At 42.7% G+C, this 16,061-nt stretch overlaps 1 protein-coding gene across 2 annotated transcripts in view; it reads right to left on the reverse strand.

The window, feature by feature from the left end:
- The window catches only part of LOC119184967 (PIH1 domain-containing protein 1), an 85,572-nt gene extending 70,572 nt beyond the window's left edge, over nucleotides 1-15,000 (reverse strand). Inside the window, exons 1-3 of one of the 2 annotated variants that reach the window (XM_037434119.2) lie at nucleotides 14,793-15,000; nucleotides 7,050-7,211; nucleotides 1,088-1,205 (exon numbers count right to left, since the gene is read on the reverse strand). In XM_037434119.2, coding sequence (XP_037290016.2) covers nucleotides 1,088-1,205; nucleotides 7,050-7,211; nucleotides 14,793-14,861 — 349 coding nt within the window. In that variant the 5' untranslated portion in view covers nucleotides 14,862-15,000. Of the gene's footprint in view, nucleotides 1-1,087; nucleotides 1,206-7,049; nucleotides 7,212-13,317; nucleotides 14,257-14,792 lie in introns of those variants that run through there. The other variant, XM_037434118.2, reaches the window with a different exon arrangement.
- Nucleotides 15,001-16,061: the final 1,061 nt, after the last annotated feature.

Here is a 16,061-nt window from a genome sequence, read left to right on the forward strand (position 1 = left end):
TGGTGGCTGTTATCAACATGTCAACAATTTCTGAAGGTATTCACGCATGTCTTCAGGTATGCGCATGACGTTTGACCTTCTTTGCGTGCGCACGGTCAAAAGTAGAACAAGCCATAAAACTAACCCTTACCCTACTCTAGACTTTAATTTGGTTTCCCTATCTTCTGGACATTCGTTTCAATATTTCCTTTGTCAGCATCATGCCTTAAAGCATCATACTTATACCTAGCAATAAGCGTCGTGAATTAGCAAGCCCCCTCGAAATCGCGGAGGTTTAAAAAAATGATCTAAATCATTAGAAATTACCAGCCCAGGCTTGCAGCATATGAGCCACTTTGTGACGACACCAATTTTTATTATCATGTTATCACAATAGTGCCACTAAGACCACAAATCATTAGATTTACGGGGCATGTCAACATTTTTTTGCATGTCTGCTGCCTTTTACTGTGCTGATAACTAGGTATCATACAGCGTTGAGTACTTCAGCTCACCTCGATGTCAATAAGCTACCACTGGTCAATGCTTTTTTTTAAGTCATCATCGACAGCAGGACTGTGCCCACTGCAGCGCAAAGCCTCACCCATGTTTCTCGAGTTAATCCAGTCCTGCTTGCTGTGATCATGCTATCCTTGCCAAACTTCTTAACCTCATCTGCCCACTATCTCTTTCACCCTCATGTGTTACTCTAATAACCAGCAGTTAGTTAGCCTGCCCAATACATGGCATGTTGATGCCCAATTACTTTTAACCTTTGCTGAGATGTCGATAAACAGTGTTTGTTTTCTGAGCGCCTGCTTTCTTTACCCTTAACAACCCACTGATCATTTTGTTCTGCGTGCCTCGCCATGTCATTCTCCATTTAGGCTGCATTATTTCGTAAAAGTCTCCATGTTTTCGCCCCCACAAGTATGCACCGATAAGATGCAACTGGTATGCGCCTTCCTTTTCAGGAATACTGGTGAACTGCCATTTGTTGTGCGACAATAGGTGGCAAATAGATTTCTCCGATTGGTCCCTCACACTTCCTAGAGATCCCCCCCCCTGTTTCACCCAATTCAGGGTGAAAGAATAAATCCCGACTCACTCTTGTCAACTTCCTCGTGCGGTAGGCCTAAGCTCAAGGGCACTCGGTACGTAGTAGGATCGTCCGAGCTGAGGATGTGCATGAGCTCTTCGTCGCTGATGTCCTGCGGTTCGGGAAGCTGCAACATGGCCCAACGCCGATGCAGGACAGTGAGGCATAGGCCCACAATATGAGACAAACAACAACTACAGGTATGGCAAGACAACGTAAGGACAAGTAAAGACAAGAAAAAAAAGAAGGAAATAAACAGGACCACTGCTACTTTCAATAACTGCCCTAGGTTCTACCTTGCACTACTGTACTTAATAAGAAATGCAATTTAAAAAAAAAAAAGTTTTGTTAATCTGTAGGCTAAGCAATCAAATTCCCAAGATGACAGTCTTTTCTGTGATACTCCAAAGCAGGAATTTTAGTCTCTCTGCCTGTCTTTCTGTTTGCCTGTCTGTCAACCAAAATGATTCAGCTTCTCGGCCAAAGTTCAACCCGTTCCGCAACACCCATCGATCTTGATCTGGTGTCTGTGTTCATACTTGTGCACCATGTCGAATCAAAAGCAAATATGCATATTTGAGGTGCATTATCAGCACGTCAGTATTTGTCTGTGTGTTTCTTTAAGCTAGAAAAGGCATATATATATTTCTAAAGACCGTAGCATTTATTACGCTGCACTGACAGTGCAATGCTATGCACGAAAAGGTGGGTGTGTCCTATGCTTTCCTAAGACGATACAGTGCTGCCACCTACCCGTGGTTCTGCATTCTACAGATTATAGCCTCCAACATAGCAGGCGTACGGCATGCGCCTGCTATACCGATGACCATGCACAGATCCTTTCGTTTTTTAAGACTAGTTTCCAGAATTCGTTTTCCAAGAAATGAGCCACCAGATAGTGCTCATGTCTCACACAGTGCCTCTAAGATACCATTCACCGACCCTCTTGCGCAGAACATCAAATAAACCTTTTGTTCTCTCTCTCCAGACAGAAGATTCACATCTTTTGAGGTCATTTGCATTGAAACACGCAGACACGCGGCAATTTTTTTACTTTATATATTGGCTTTCAAGCTGATTTAAAATTTGTAATTAGTTTTATAGTAAATTGCACAGGTTTAGTTTTCTGCAACGACAATGTGTAAAGTTTATTTTGGAGAAACTTTTTATGCCAGCAAGCTTTTATTGTTCTGAGCCATCACAGGCTCATAATGCTCCACATTAACTGTCGAATGAAAATAACTATCATGAAAGTGCATATAAGACATTTAAATGGACAAAAAAGTTTAATGGGAGAGTTCTTAGAATTGTTAGCCCATGCTAATTGTTTCCTTCATGTTTGTAATAATTATATTGGCAATAGTTCTAGAAGAAATACTTGTACCCTCCACATGTTAAAAAATATGCGGGCAAAATTTTATCCTGATTTGGTTACCAAAAGTACCAAAAACAACATGTCTATACTCAAGAAGTTGCCCGGAAGTGTATTTTGAGAAAAGCTCATTTTTAAAGATGCAACTCAAAGCCAGCTACGCACCAAAGATGTGGTTTTTAAAATGATTTATCCAATCATGAGAACATGGCAATCATTGTGATTTTGAGCTTGTGGCTTTAGTGAACTCATGACAAAAGCAATGGAAAGCAGCCAGGTGACAATTTCCAAGGGACTCTTGACAATAGCTCTTTTTAGTATTTCGCCACTTTGTGCTGTTTAAAAGAGATTTTAACCTACTTGAAGTTTAAATACAATTCTCAGTTTTTTTGTGGTGAAACTAGAGAAACTAAACTTCTGAAAGGTGATAGAAACAAAAATGTGTAAGTATGGGAAAAAACCTGCATTTTTCAACTGCCATCTTCCCTTGAAACCAAATCACTACATACTAATAGTGAAACTGTCCACACTACTTTCCGTTCTATAGTTACATCACTTCATATCACAGGTGCAGCAAAAAGCATGCCTGTGGTGCTACTTGTTAACGAAATGAAGGATAGCTCTGTGATGAAGCACGTCATGCTTGCACCATTATGCCTTCTGGGTAAAATGATAAGAACAGAGGAAATCCACAATGAGAATGTGGTTGCAGTAACGCACTTTATGACCACACTTTAATGGTGACAGTAGTGTTCCCCTCTCTGTCACCTTGAAACCAAATACAAAAGGAAAACACCTCCGACTATAATCATCACGCCAGATATCTTGGCTCAAAAGTGAGCACACTTCTTTACTTTAAAGGCGATTCTGCAATCTCCACACAGCATGCCTCCAGTAAAGAAGGGAACAGTTGGGGAGACTGGTCAAACTGCAGAGGGAGAAAAATAACCTGCACATTCAGCCCAGATCTTCTAGTGACGAGTCTCAAAAATAGCACTGTTGAAATTTAGGCCTCTTGGTACTTATTGACGACGAGAGGAATGGTGCTGAATGAACGGGGACGCAATAAAAAGACACAGAACAAAACAGCTAACTTCCAACATAACGTTTCATTGCCACTCTCGACTACTCATATCGCTCAACAAGAACCACAAGACATGATGTGCACAATACTAATTTCTTCAGAACAACAGTTGCTTCTCACCGAGGCTGAGCGACGAAGTGCTGACGCACATGGAACCCCATAATGAAATAGCCTCAGCCTCATGAATCTCCCTTGTAAGCTAGTCCGGTATTTTCTTGATCCCACTGCCTGCGTTGTGGTTCTTCTGTCGCTCTTCATTCAGCGGTATTTCTCTTGTCACATCAAAAATACTTCAATAAAATCCTGATCTCGAAAAAGAATAATCCTTTCAAATGCTGAATAAAGTATACAGCTGCACCTTAACCCGTTACTGCCAAATTCGTTTTGCAATATCTTTTCATCCCTGCCACTGAAGTGCCCAGTGCGTGCACGTCTTCAACTTCAGGAAAAACCGCAGCATCACGGTGAGAAAGCCTGAAGCTAGGTCACCGGCAACAGTTCTGCTTGACAATTTGCAAATTCGATACCAGTCACTCATCATATTATGTGATTAAAGACGTAACCAAGTTTCATTTCCTCGGCCTTTGTATAAAGGAGCCATGCAACACTTTTTGGGCATGACCAGAAAACATTGCCCGTCGATAGTAGAGGCTCCCGAAAACATGAGAGCCGAATATTAGAGACAGCATGCGGCCTGGAATCCACGATAAATTCTCAAAGTCAGCTAAAAGTTGATTTCTTTTCTCTCGACAAATGACGGTAGAAGCTAAAACATCACTCGGCCCAGCCGTTCCATCAGCCATTCGCTGATTTGAGCGTGGCGCGCTCAGTCGTTAGAGGGAACACCGCGAGAGGCAGCGACATGTCCTTACGTGCAGGTGTGATCACACTCAAAAGCAGCGTAATCGAAAGAAAAAACAATGCTCAAGGTCGCAATGCGTGCGTGATGTCTTTTTTTAATCATGCCATCCCTCTCTGCTTAGCTTCCAGTGCTTTCGTCAGGACGAGAGAAGAGAGAATGCAATTGCAGCGTGCGAGAAATCTTTGCAACTCTGCTCGTACTGGATGGATTTTGAAATTTTTCGTGGTGGTGAATTTGTAAGAGAATAAGCTCTTCCAGTGAACCCATCCCATGGCTACTTAAGAAAGTGTTGTAGGGCCCCTTTAAATTTTAAACAAATTCTTTTGCATTTAATATCAGATTCGATAATTTGGCTAATGTTCAGCACTATTCAATTTGAAATCGATTCATGATGAAATTTTATTATTCGCACACTCCTTAAAGCTAGGTCTTGAATTACCACAGCACTCTTACTTGAATTCCTTACCTCAGATTAAACCGACACCAATTTTCCAAGTCCCGTTTTCACTGCCACACAAACGTGTTTACTAACAAGATTGCTCTCGCTAAACTGAACTCTCATTTATCGAAACATCAACCAGTAAAATATGCTACATTTCAAAGGGCCATAAGAGCAAATTTTCTATCGTAATCTGTGTTACACGGGTTAACCCTTGCGCGTTCACAAACAAGCTGGCGAAATTTCAGTGCATTTGATTGAGCAATTCGTTTAATTTTTAAACATTTTTATAAAAACGCGAGCAGTGGTGTAATGAGTTCCTTGCTGTGCAATCATCTGCATTCTGGCAAACGATATTGTTCCATGGGATTCTGAGCATGAAATTGAAATATTTTAGCTTCATTGAGCTTGTCGCTGAAATTGCACAATTTTCCGTAGTTGAAATTTCGATGGAAGACTGCTTCGCTCGATGCAGTGCATGATGTCATGGATGCCATGGTAAAATCGTGGTCGCTGGCAGTGGGCAATGTTTTTAGCCGGTGACTTCTAGGGCCTGTATTGCACTGATATATTCTTTTACACAGAACTTTTCATATACAGTAGACTCGTGATAATTCAAATTCTGATATCTTATACCTTCAGTTACTTTAAACAAAATTCAATTTTTAGTGGGCCGTCTAAACTTTTAATGCATTTAAAAGCCTCTTAATTCAAACTCATCATTGGTTAATTCACACTATTCGCGTTTCTATACTGAAAAACATCTGCTGCATTCCCACTGCTATGTAGAAATTTGAATGCTTATGTAACGCTAACAGTCTAAAAATGACAAATAGACGCCTGAGGCCTTCGAAGAAAAATGCTTTGCCAGTAAAAAAATGTTTTAAATGAAGCACATGCATGGCAAACCGTGATGCTTCTCAACTGGTATAGAGAGGTTTGTGCTAAATGCACATATAGCAAAAAAGCAGTTGGCAATTCCCGAATACTTTAAAAGCTCTGATGAGCAGTAAATGGCCAATAAACTTGCATATCTTAAATCTGTTTTTTTTTTCATAGGGTTCATTAGGGTTTAAAAACACTTAAAAAATGTTTAAACATGATAATATCAATGCCTAATCATAATGTGTCATGACATCCAGCCCACATTAATATATCTGAGATCTTCTGATAATTCAAACTTCTTGATAATTGAAACAAAAATCAGAGGTATCTTCAAGTTTGAATTAATGAGAATGGACTGTATGATTAAGCATAATTGATCCTTTCCTTCCATTTTGCACTGAAACAACAAATTATTGGGTGACACTATCATGACCCCTCTAGAGGAATTTTATTTAGTGAGAGGTGAGCAAAGACCTAGAATAAATGTACAGAACCGATCTTGTCAGAAGCACTTGTTCCATTTAGGCAGTGGTTCCGTTCAAACGATTTTTATTTATTGAGAGTCTACAGCACTTAACTTTCGACATGAGTCAATTTTTGCGTGGCACACCTAATGATATTGAAGTATCATCTCAAACTAGGGTATACCGATTCTGGTGATTACATGTACCAGTGTAGCTAGTTGCGATGGAGCCAGGTATTCAAACATATTGATCCCTTGCATTTTACCAATGGAGCCATGCAGTGAAGCAGCCATGAGAATGGTACTATATCTAGTGTGGGCATGTGACGGAAGGTTCATACCGTGTCGTGACATCTGGGTACAGTAGGAACCTGGACCAGCCTTTGAAAATATGTTGTAACTGAATTTTTCAGTGCACACTCTCGCTTACCAGTACAATTACTACACTTTTGAGAGCTTGACCTTTTATTTTACATGTAAAAAAAAAATAACCACAGCTGAAAATTTTCACGTCAGTATTCTTTAAAGACAATAAACAAAGAGAACATGTTTTTGTGTACTATAACTCAAACATTGTTATAATGAACCCAGACATAAAAAATATCAGTTATAACAAAGTGAAGCAAAAATAGTCTTGCAATAAGTATAGTGTTAGGAATAAACCTATATAACTAATTTTCGGATATAATGAAGTTATTTCCTAGTAAGACACAACTTTGTTATAGTGAGGTTTGAGTGTATAACCGAAAGATAACTTGGGCATGTGCTTCAAACATTAGTGATATGCCATGATTCAACTATCACGCCTATTTCCTTTGCATGTTTACGTAAATTTATGTTTTCCTCTGTCAACACCCTATACCAACCTCAGAAGTGTGGCAGACGTTAATGAAGAGCTTGCTGCCATTAGACGAGTCCTTAGTCTTGATGCAGAACCCCGGCGATGGCTTGATAGTCTTGGACTTGAGCTTGGGAGCACCGGGTTCATCGGACAGAGTCTTCACGAACTGTCGGAACTCTTCATCAGCCTGGAGTTGAAATGACATCGAGCATGTTTTTCAGAGTTCGTAAATAAGCTTTCTGGTAAGTGAAACAATCAAGTACAACAGTGCAATGTTCAAAAGTCTCACAATAGGCAAAGTAACCGGACTTAAACTGACTGGCAGGCACTTCCAGGACAGTCATCGTGCTCATACGTGAGCAGTGAGGCGTCCATCAATATTAGAAACAAAAAGAGTAGCTTTAGACACCACACTCACATTTTCCTGTTTTATTAGATTTTGGCGCGTCTTGAGCATGAGCTTGGGCAATGTAAGCAATTCTTTGTTGAATCGCTTCCTTTATGTGCATCTATTAAAGTCAGTTTATACATAATTTTCAGTTACAATTAATGTGTTGTAAAAATTGTCTTTCTCATAATCGTGGCTTAATTGAATAACCATTGACTCGGTAATGACACATTATAGCATTTGTCTTTCAAGAATACAAGAAATCGTCGCACTGGCTGCTTATGTCAGGAGCTAACAGACACTAATTATAGAACAGTTTAGCACAAGAAAACTAAGATTTATCCCGTCACAAAAACCAAATGTAGAACACTCGTGGCACTAGATGTATGGAACACACACACAAGCACACACACACCACTCCCCCTAGCTGTGGTGATAAAATCAAGATATAGTCAGCAACTTATGATACTAAAGGATCCAGTATGTCACTCCATATATCAAGAGACCTCAACAATAGCAACGACAAATCAAGCTGATTTTAGCTGCGTGCCTGTTGCACACGCTTTATGCAACTGCACCAGGCTTAATGGCAGGCTCTTCGGGCTTTATTGTGAACCACATCATCGCAACTTCAGCATTCAGTGATGTGGTCAGTTTCCTTTTTGTGTTCAAATGTTGTACGCTCTGCCTTTACAAGCAGATTGATTTGGTACTAATAAAGTTCCCCTAATCACTGCAGAAATCTCAACAAATTGACACTTTGTAGCCCAACTGCGGAGTTCACAAAAATGTAAACGAGCACAGACTGGAGAGAAAATTATTTGTATGCCTCTGTGAACGCAGCACAGTTGCAAGAAAATGAGCACGGCTAGCTTTCTTCACCGTATCCAGTCACAAAGTCACTCTATTTGAAGTATGCGCACACAGCCACATCCGTTATTGCACAGAGAAATAACAGTGAAAACGACAACTGCGGCATTTCCTGGCAGATATTACAGCAAACTATAACAAGCAGATCAGTTTCTATGAACACCCCGCATGACATTATTTTCAGGAAAAAATGTAGACACACCTTTATGCAGTAAGGAAAACCACACATACTAGATATCGTGCTCATTGTTACATCCCTGGCTACTCCCACTGCAGGGCAATGGGCTCTGCCACATTTCAGCAACCGACCTGATCCTGTTTATGCTGTGGCTAATTTATTCGCAAAATTTAATCCCATCTGACACTCCGTCTCCCCCTCACAAATCCGCCTTCTCTGGGAATCCAGTCAGATACCCTTAATGACCAGACGATATCTTGCCTACTGGGACGTTAAACCCCACATATCAATCAACGATATCTTGCCTATGCACTACAAGCCCTGCGGATGCCCATTTTTTTTTTCTTGATTTCAATGAAGACATGTCCGTAACAGCTGCTTGTTTCCTGACCCACTCTGCTCTCTCCTTGCCTCTTAAGGTTACCCCAGTGACTGCCTTTTTCATGGCTAGCTGTACCACGCTACACTTAAGTTGATCCCTTTTTGTAAGACTAGATACACTTTAAAGCATTAAAAAATCCAATACACCAGCACTGATTGAAGGCATACTATCCCATAAGTGATTGCTTCACTACAATAATGCAACAAGCCTCACCTCAAAAGGCACCGGACAACAGATAGAAGCTATTCTATGGTTCTACATGCTTAGAAACATTACGAGACAGTGAGGTACGCCATAGCAGGAAACTTTGGATAATTTCTATGGTCTCTTCAGTCCTTGTAATATGTGACATGCAGAGTAGAAACTGATAAATGTTAAGCCTTCTTTCTACAAATTTCTAACCTATTGCTAAAGTGCCAGTCAACAGGCTCCGACTTACTTTTTTACACCCTCCCCCAAAGAAGCTCGGCAATTGGTAGAGTGGGCCGTGGTGATCGCGTTTTTTTAATATCACAGAGCTGTGCAACGCAAAGAGCCTCGATTTCAAAAAACAATTCCGCGCTCCTTTCCTACGCCTGACCAATCCTCCCTTCATGTGCAGTGATGCAAAGTCGCTGATCGGCAACTTTACGTAGCACGCAGCTCGTCGATTGGTCTAAACCAGCCACGGCGATGGGCTACGCCTTCCCCTACCTGTGAGTGAGAAGGGTGGCAACGCCAAGCCAAAATTTTAAACCAGCTGAAACCGATGTTGTAGTTCCTGTAAGTTCGTTATTATGACACATATTTGCAAAATTCTTGCGGCGGCATGTTCAGAATGCAGAAGTGAACATACTCCTCTTTACAACAATTTTTTTGCACCTTGGGGTTATTTACTGGCCCTTTAAGTGATGCTTTTTTTCTGACAACTCGGCAAAACATGTACACTTGCCCCTCCCCCCTCTTCTTCCCCCATTTTTCCCTCTCTTCCTTTAGACTAACCCAACTTGCCATAGTAGCTTCTCATTGTCCCCCATCTCCCACCCTTTTAGTAGTTGCCCTCTCTTCACCTGTATTTGGACTGAGGAGAAGGTACAAAGAATGAACACACGAGCGCTAGGGAAATCAGTTGCAGCCTTGAAAAAGACAAATCCACTTTCGTCTCCAGCAGCCACACGCCCCTCTTTTGGAATTTCTCATCGCAGGAGTAATGTCATATATAAACTATTTTACCTCACACATTTGGGCACTGCCGTTTAGGATTATTAAGTTGATGTTTTATTGTTTTTGCATATTGCAATAAGAATAATTAAGGCCCTGAAATGTCATCTGCACTAACAACCGTTTTCATAAGTACATGTTTACCGAAACACTGTACGTCTGGTTGATGAAAAATACAAAATACACAAAGGTTAACAACCCAACATGGCGACACTGAGACCCCTAGAGAAAACAGTCTTTAGGGTGCATGCAGTTGACGTCAGTCACGAGAGGCGCCAGCGGCGTGGTCGTCAATTCGATAGCATCCACATTCGCCGCGCATGCAAAAAACTCGCCGCACACGCTGTCCAAGACCGATGGTGACTTGGAAGACTATAGACGACCGGAACACCACTTGCGTGCAGATTAAAGGATAGTACAAAGAGCACACACAAAGGAATCTTCGAAACCACGCAGCGATGATGTTGCCACCTTGCTGATTAAGGCTCAGTACACACCCCTATAAGGTCCCCTTTTCTTGCGATATAATATATATGCCAGACCAGAATGTTTCTTAAGGATAGGGCTAGAGAGCACAATAAAAGTGCAAAAAATGAACACGATTATAGTTTGGCAAAGAAGTTCCAGCTCCCCCAAACTGTTTTAAAAAGTATGTCTTGCTCTGAGAGCTCATTTGGACTTCAACTGACCAACATTTTCCTCAGCCGGTCTCACTCAGACTCGCACTGAATAAACTTTTTCTAAACTGGACTCAAAATAGCCAACCTTACATGAGTCTCTGGAAGCCTGAGTAAGTCCATAGTAAGTGTAAGATAAGCTTTTTCATTCATATTTTCAATACTGTTTAGTGCAACCATCTCACATAATTGGTACTCTATGATACAGCTTTTCATCGTGTACAATCAAATGAGTTATCAGTTGTTTCAATCCAGTAACGACAATTTTATTAAATATGCAACTCGCATCAGATATTCCTATCCAGAAGTTCACGTGGAAGAGTTTCCAAGGAGACTTCATGGCAACCCGCCTCCCCAACTCGTGCCTCAGATCAATGAATATTGACATGATGGATGAATGCTAGAGCACCGAGATACCCGCGAATAGGCTTGAGTACTTAAGCAGATATAAGGTTAATAGCAATGCTAAAAATGAGCAGGTAGGGCTATTTGTTAGCAATAAAAGGTCCGACATCACGCTGACTCGCACAAAAAATATATGTTGCACTTAAGGCTTACTCGGGGACAAAATTGCCATTTTGCTCAGACTCGCTAAAATCTTACTCAAGACAACTAAAACGCATCAAAATATTACTAATTCGGACTAACTGAGACTCACGACGTAATCTAAGTCTGAGTGGATCAACTCATGAGTGTGCCTGTTGACCTATGGGTACAAAGGGGGGGGGGGGGGGGGGGGGGCTAGCGGAACATCGTAATGCGAGTATGACATGGATATATTTAATTGTGTTTTCCTTCCCATGGCTTTCAGCGTTACATACAGTTAACATGAACGTGGCGTGCCATTGCTACACGTGCTCCTTTGAGCAACGCGATGAGATTTTGTGCTAATCAGCAAGAAGTTCTGGCGCATCCTTGGAAGTGTTGTGGCACGAAACTGCCCTTCGACACCTCCTAAACAGTGTGTGGATTTGTTCTATCTTCACCGACGTATTCAGGGCTTGCCTCTCTATGGGAGGGCCAGACAAGAACAATTCAAAAAGCAGTTCCCCTGAAGAAACGTAGTGATACTCTCTAGTTGATCCCGCCGGAGGCAGATAATCTTCGTTGCTAGCTGTTCCCTGGCAAACCTAATTTTCCTCTAGTTTCATGCGACGATTGTTTGATGACTACAGTCGCGTTCTGGCAAGATCCTCAAACAGCATGAAGCTGCCGGTCATTTTGCATCCATTTACACCTGGTGCGAGGCTCCTCAGCCATTTTGTCAGCTTCTGAGTTTGTGAGAGTAAACAGTTCTTGCATAGCTTGGTTTGTGATAACCACAGTAAGGAGGCTGCTTTTACATCTGCTGCGTAGCTACCTTAACTGTGGTTAGCCGTAACCACAGTTAGCTTAACCGCAGTTAAGGCTTTCCATGTGACAGAGGTACAAAACATGCAGCAGTCAAAATGATTTTGGCACACTTAGTGTTGTCTCATTCGTGAATGATGAGTCGACAAGAGACATCATTGAACCTGAAAATGTCAGATTATAACATGAATATGTCAGCACACAGTGTGGCAACTTATCTAGGTGGTCAAAATAGGGTGGGAGCCCTCCACTACGACTTCTGTGATAATCATATCATGGTTTTGTGATGTTACAGCTCATGTCAGTGCACATCCCGTTAAACAACGAGCACGCACAAAAAGGGTCGACACAAGTGCCGACACTAACCAATTGTTATCGCAGGATAAAATTACTTAACTTGGCAACACTTGCGCTGCTCACACGACATGTGCCTGGTGCAATGATCACCAAGAGCACCTTAATGTGCAGCAGCAATCAATTCGCTTATACAAGCGAACTGGATCCCTTATTGTGCTTATTCGTTGTTCAACCTCGTGTGCACTGCCATATCTTCTCATGACTTACCGACTAGCCTGCTAGTACATTTTCAGACATTAAACTCCAACAATTATTATTATTGTTAACTTATCTAGCAAACAGCTAGCGTGTCTGAGGAGTTGATTGTTGTACACGCGAGGTAGCACTTGTAAGGAGTATGAAAACTGTGCTCAAGGCAATACGGTTTTGTTGGTATTTTGCACTCTGTGCGTTGTTGCATCTCCTTTAGTCCCTGTCCTGTTTGTGCAACTTAAATCATTGGGTCATCAACCACCGAGCCTATTCTGAGATGTTGGCCATTTTGAGATGTTCATCGCTACCAAGGAGGTTAAAATTTTAAAATTTATTTCAACATTCTTGTCTACTCAGAAAACTAGCAAGCCTTCATGAGAGATATTAACAATAATGTGATGTCACTTGAGCAGCCTGACCAGTGCTTAAAAAACATGCTAAAAAGTCTTGAAGGGAACAGTGCAGCCGAAGCAATGACAAATTCTGCAAATATTGCCGTTTGGCTTGTTACTCATGTCGGAATGAAAAAAAGCTCATGCAGTTGTACTCAACATAAAAGCTGTAGGAGGTAGTGAGCCAGTGGTTCGCCTGCGTTTCCCTTGCACTGACGATTTGTTCGTGTTATACTTAGTTGCTTTCGATACTTCAGATGTTACCGATGTTCATCAAACAATTATCGAACCACAGGCACTCACAAACCTTGCAGCTTAGGCCAAAGGTATGGACGACGAAGTCACGCTTGTGACTTGTACCTTCCCCTCCTGTCTCCAGAAGTTTTCCTTCCTGGCAGCTCGCTTGCGCTTTGTGTTGACCAACCTCAGGACTCCCTTCTCTTCGCTGGCAAGCAGCTATTGCCTCTTGGAGTTGGAGCTGAAGTTTGGCTTCTCTTCGCCGGCGAGCTGCTATTGCCTCCTGAACTCTGATCTCCGGGTTCGCTTCTCTCCGTCGGCGAGCAGCTATTGCCTGCTTGACTCGGAGCTCGGGATGGGCTTCCCTTCGACGGCGGGCGGCTATTGACTGCTGGACTCTGAGCTCGGGGTTCGCTTCTCTGCGTTGGCGAGCAGCTATTGCCTGCCGGACTCTGAGATCCGGGTTGGCTTCCCGCCGTTTGCGAGCAGCTATCGCCTGCTTGACTCGGAGCTCGGGGTTGGCTTCTCTTCGCCGGCGAGCGGCTTGTGCCTGTTGGGCTCGATGATGCGGATTCGCCGCACTGCGCAGTCGCTGGGCCTCCGCCTCTCGTTGGCGAAGCTCGGGGTCTTGCTCCCGGCGCTGGCGCTTCGCTTGGGCTTCAGCTGCACGTACCTCCGCGTTTGCCCTCCGGCGACGCTGGCGCTCGCGGGCGAGCGCACGTCGCCGCTCTGCACGCGCGATCTCTTCAGCATCCATAACGGGGACGCGTGCTTCTGAACGTGTGAAGTCGTTTCCTCGGTACTAAGTCCGGTATTGCCAGGTCCTTTAATTCAGCACATGACAGAGCTAGCTCTGCTCGCACCTTTGCAGATTTCATTGTCATCGCTGCGCCAGTCCGGACACCTACAGTGTTGCGCAGTTAATATCATCACCGAGGCGCTCGAAGAACAAGAGGAAGTAGCGCGGTCAATATGATACAAATGGAATATATGCGGTTTTGCCTGTGTTAATACAATCATCAACGCGTTCGAAGACGAGTTCTCTTGGTCGCGAGCACGCTCAGGCGATGCATGGTTTTGCCTGCACTACGCCAAGTGACGGCGACAGCATAAGATCAAAGCATACGCCAGCCCCGTCTCCTTAAGTGCAGCGCACTTGGAATGATTGATGTCAGTTTCGGCATGGACAACCTACGCCAGAGTGCACAACCGAACCACACGTTTGCCGCACCTGTTACAAACTGTGACAATAAGACAGAGCCGACACTGAGACATCAGTTTTCATAAGCTCTACCGATTTTCAGCAACCTCAATCTATTAGGCATGCTTTCCTTGTTGCGCGTCTCCGAGCTCAGGAACTTTCGTGCACGGTGTTGGCACACGAGTAATCGCCGGTCCGACGGTGCTGTTAAAAGGCCAACAAGTGATTAAACTTCAAACTTCCCGCTGTTAAAGACATGATACGATGCTTGACAATCGGAAACCCTCTTCCAACCAGAAAAGAATCGCTTTGGAACAACACTGGCGGCCTGCCGTCGCGTTTACCTGACGAAAGAGCGACTCGTAAGATGCTTCGCTGTCCTCAGGAACATCTAGGAAGTTTCTCTCGCTCATATTAGTGCAGCACAGGGCGTCACATCAACACTGGGCACAGCAAGGATCCAGCGGCGACTACGAAGAATTAACAGGAGAGTCGAAATTTCACACAACCACGCACGGTGCACACACGATCGCCGAAGCTGCCGCAGGGACTGCTGGTGTCCTGGAAATTCAAACCACTCGATGAGTAGTTCACAAACAATCGCAAAAAGCATCAACAATCTTCGATTAAAGCGCTCTCAGGGAAGGAGAGCAAAAACATTTCTTGTGCAAATCTTGAAGGCAATGCTCTCTGCCCGCTCGGTATTACCCATGACAAGTAAAATACAGTTATTGTTCAATTTACATTTTCCTTTAAGTTTTTTTTCTTAATCAGCACTATTAAAATTGACAGTATTTTTTTTTTCAAACAACATTTTTTACTTTATGGTTTTTTATTACTGATCTACACATGAAGTTCACGACGTAATCGTTCAATGTGCAGCTGCAAACGCGTTTAGTCATCAAAAAAAAAAAAAAACTATACTCCTAACAAAAATCAGTTCTTTGAAAACCAGAAAACTTTCTCCTTGGACTAGGACAAACTTTTGAAAAACTGAGAGGCTTTTTTTTTCTAAATTTGTGCGCACTTTCTTGTCACTTTTTGCTACAAAGAAATAGTTTATTTAATTTCCCCTTTCATACTTCTTATGTGACCCTATAGTTTGTACTGCAGTAATGAAATCTCTTTTTGGATATATTGTTATGAACGCGTCCACAATGTGAGCGAGCGAAACCGAAAGCAACCACAATCCTGCCTCTACAAATGTGACGCTAAAAGGCGGGTGATTCAAATCAACCCTTTCGCGCCAGATAGTCTGGGATAGGTAGGTGGTGGTGGTAAAAAAATTATTTAAACAAACATAAAGGTTGCCATGAAAACCAGCCTCTAGTGGGTCAGCTTCCCTACAGTACTAGGTGGACTCCCTAGTCAGAAACCCCATTGGTCGAGGCGGCTGTATTGGCATGGTGTACCATGGCTTGTTGGGCCGGTTGTCGCTGACGCCGAGTAGAGGATTATGCACGGCGATCAAAGTCGGGATCTCGGAGGCTATGTTTTTTTGCGTCTTTCGTCAGATCACGCACGTGGCTCGGCTAGGTGAGTGATTTGACTCATAGGCGGGTGAAATTGTAGGATGCGACAAAGAGAAATCTTTTTGTGTGAGTCATCAGGAA

The sequence above is a fragment of the Rhipicephalus microplus genome, chromosome 8 (assembly GCF_043290135.1).
Source record: "Rhipicephalus microplus isolate Deutch F79 chromosome 8, USDA_Rmic, whole genome shotgun sequence".
Taxonomy (NCBI): domain Eukaryota; kingdom Metazoa; phylum Arthropoda; class Arachnida; order Ixodida; family Ixodidae; genus Rhipicephalus; species Rhipicephalus microplus.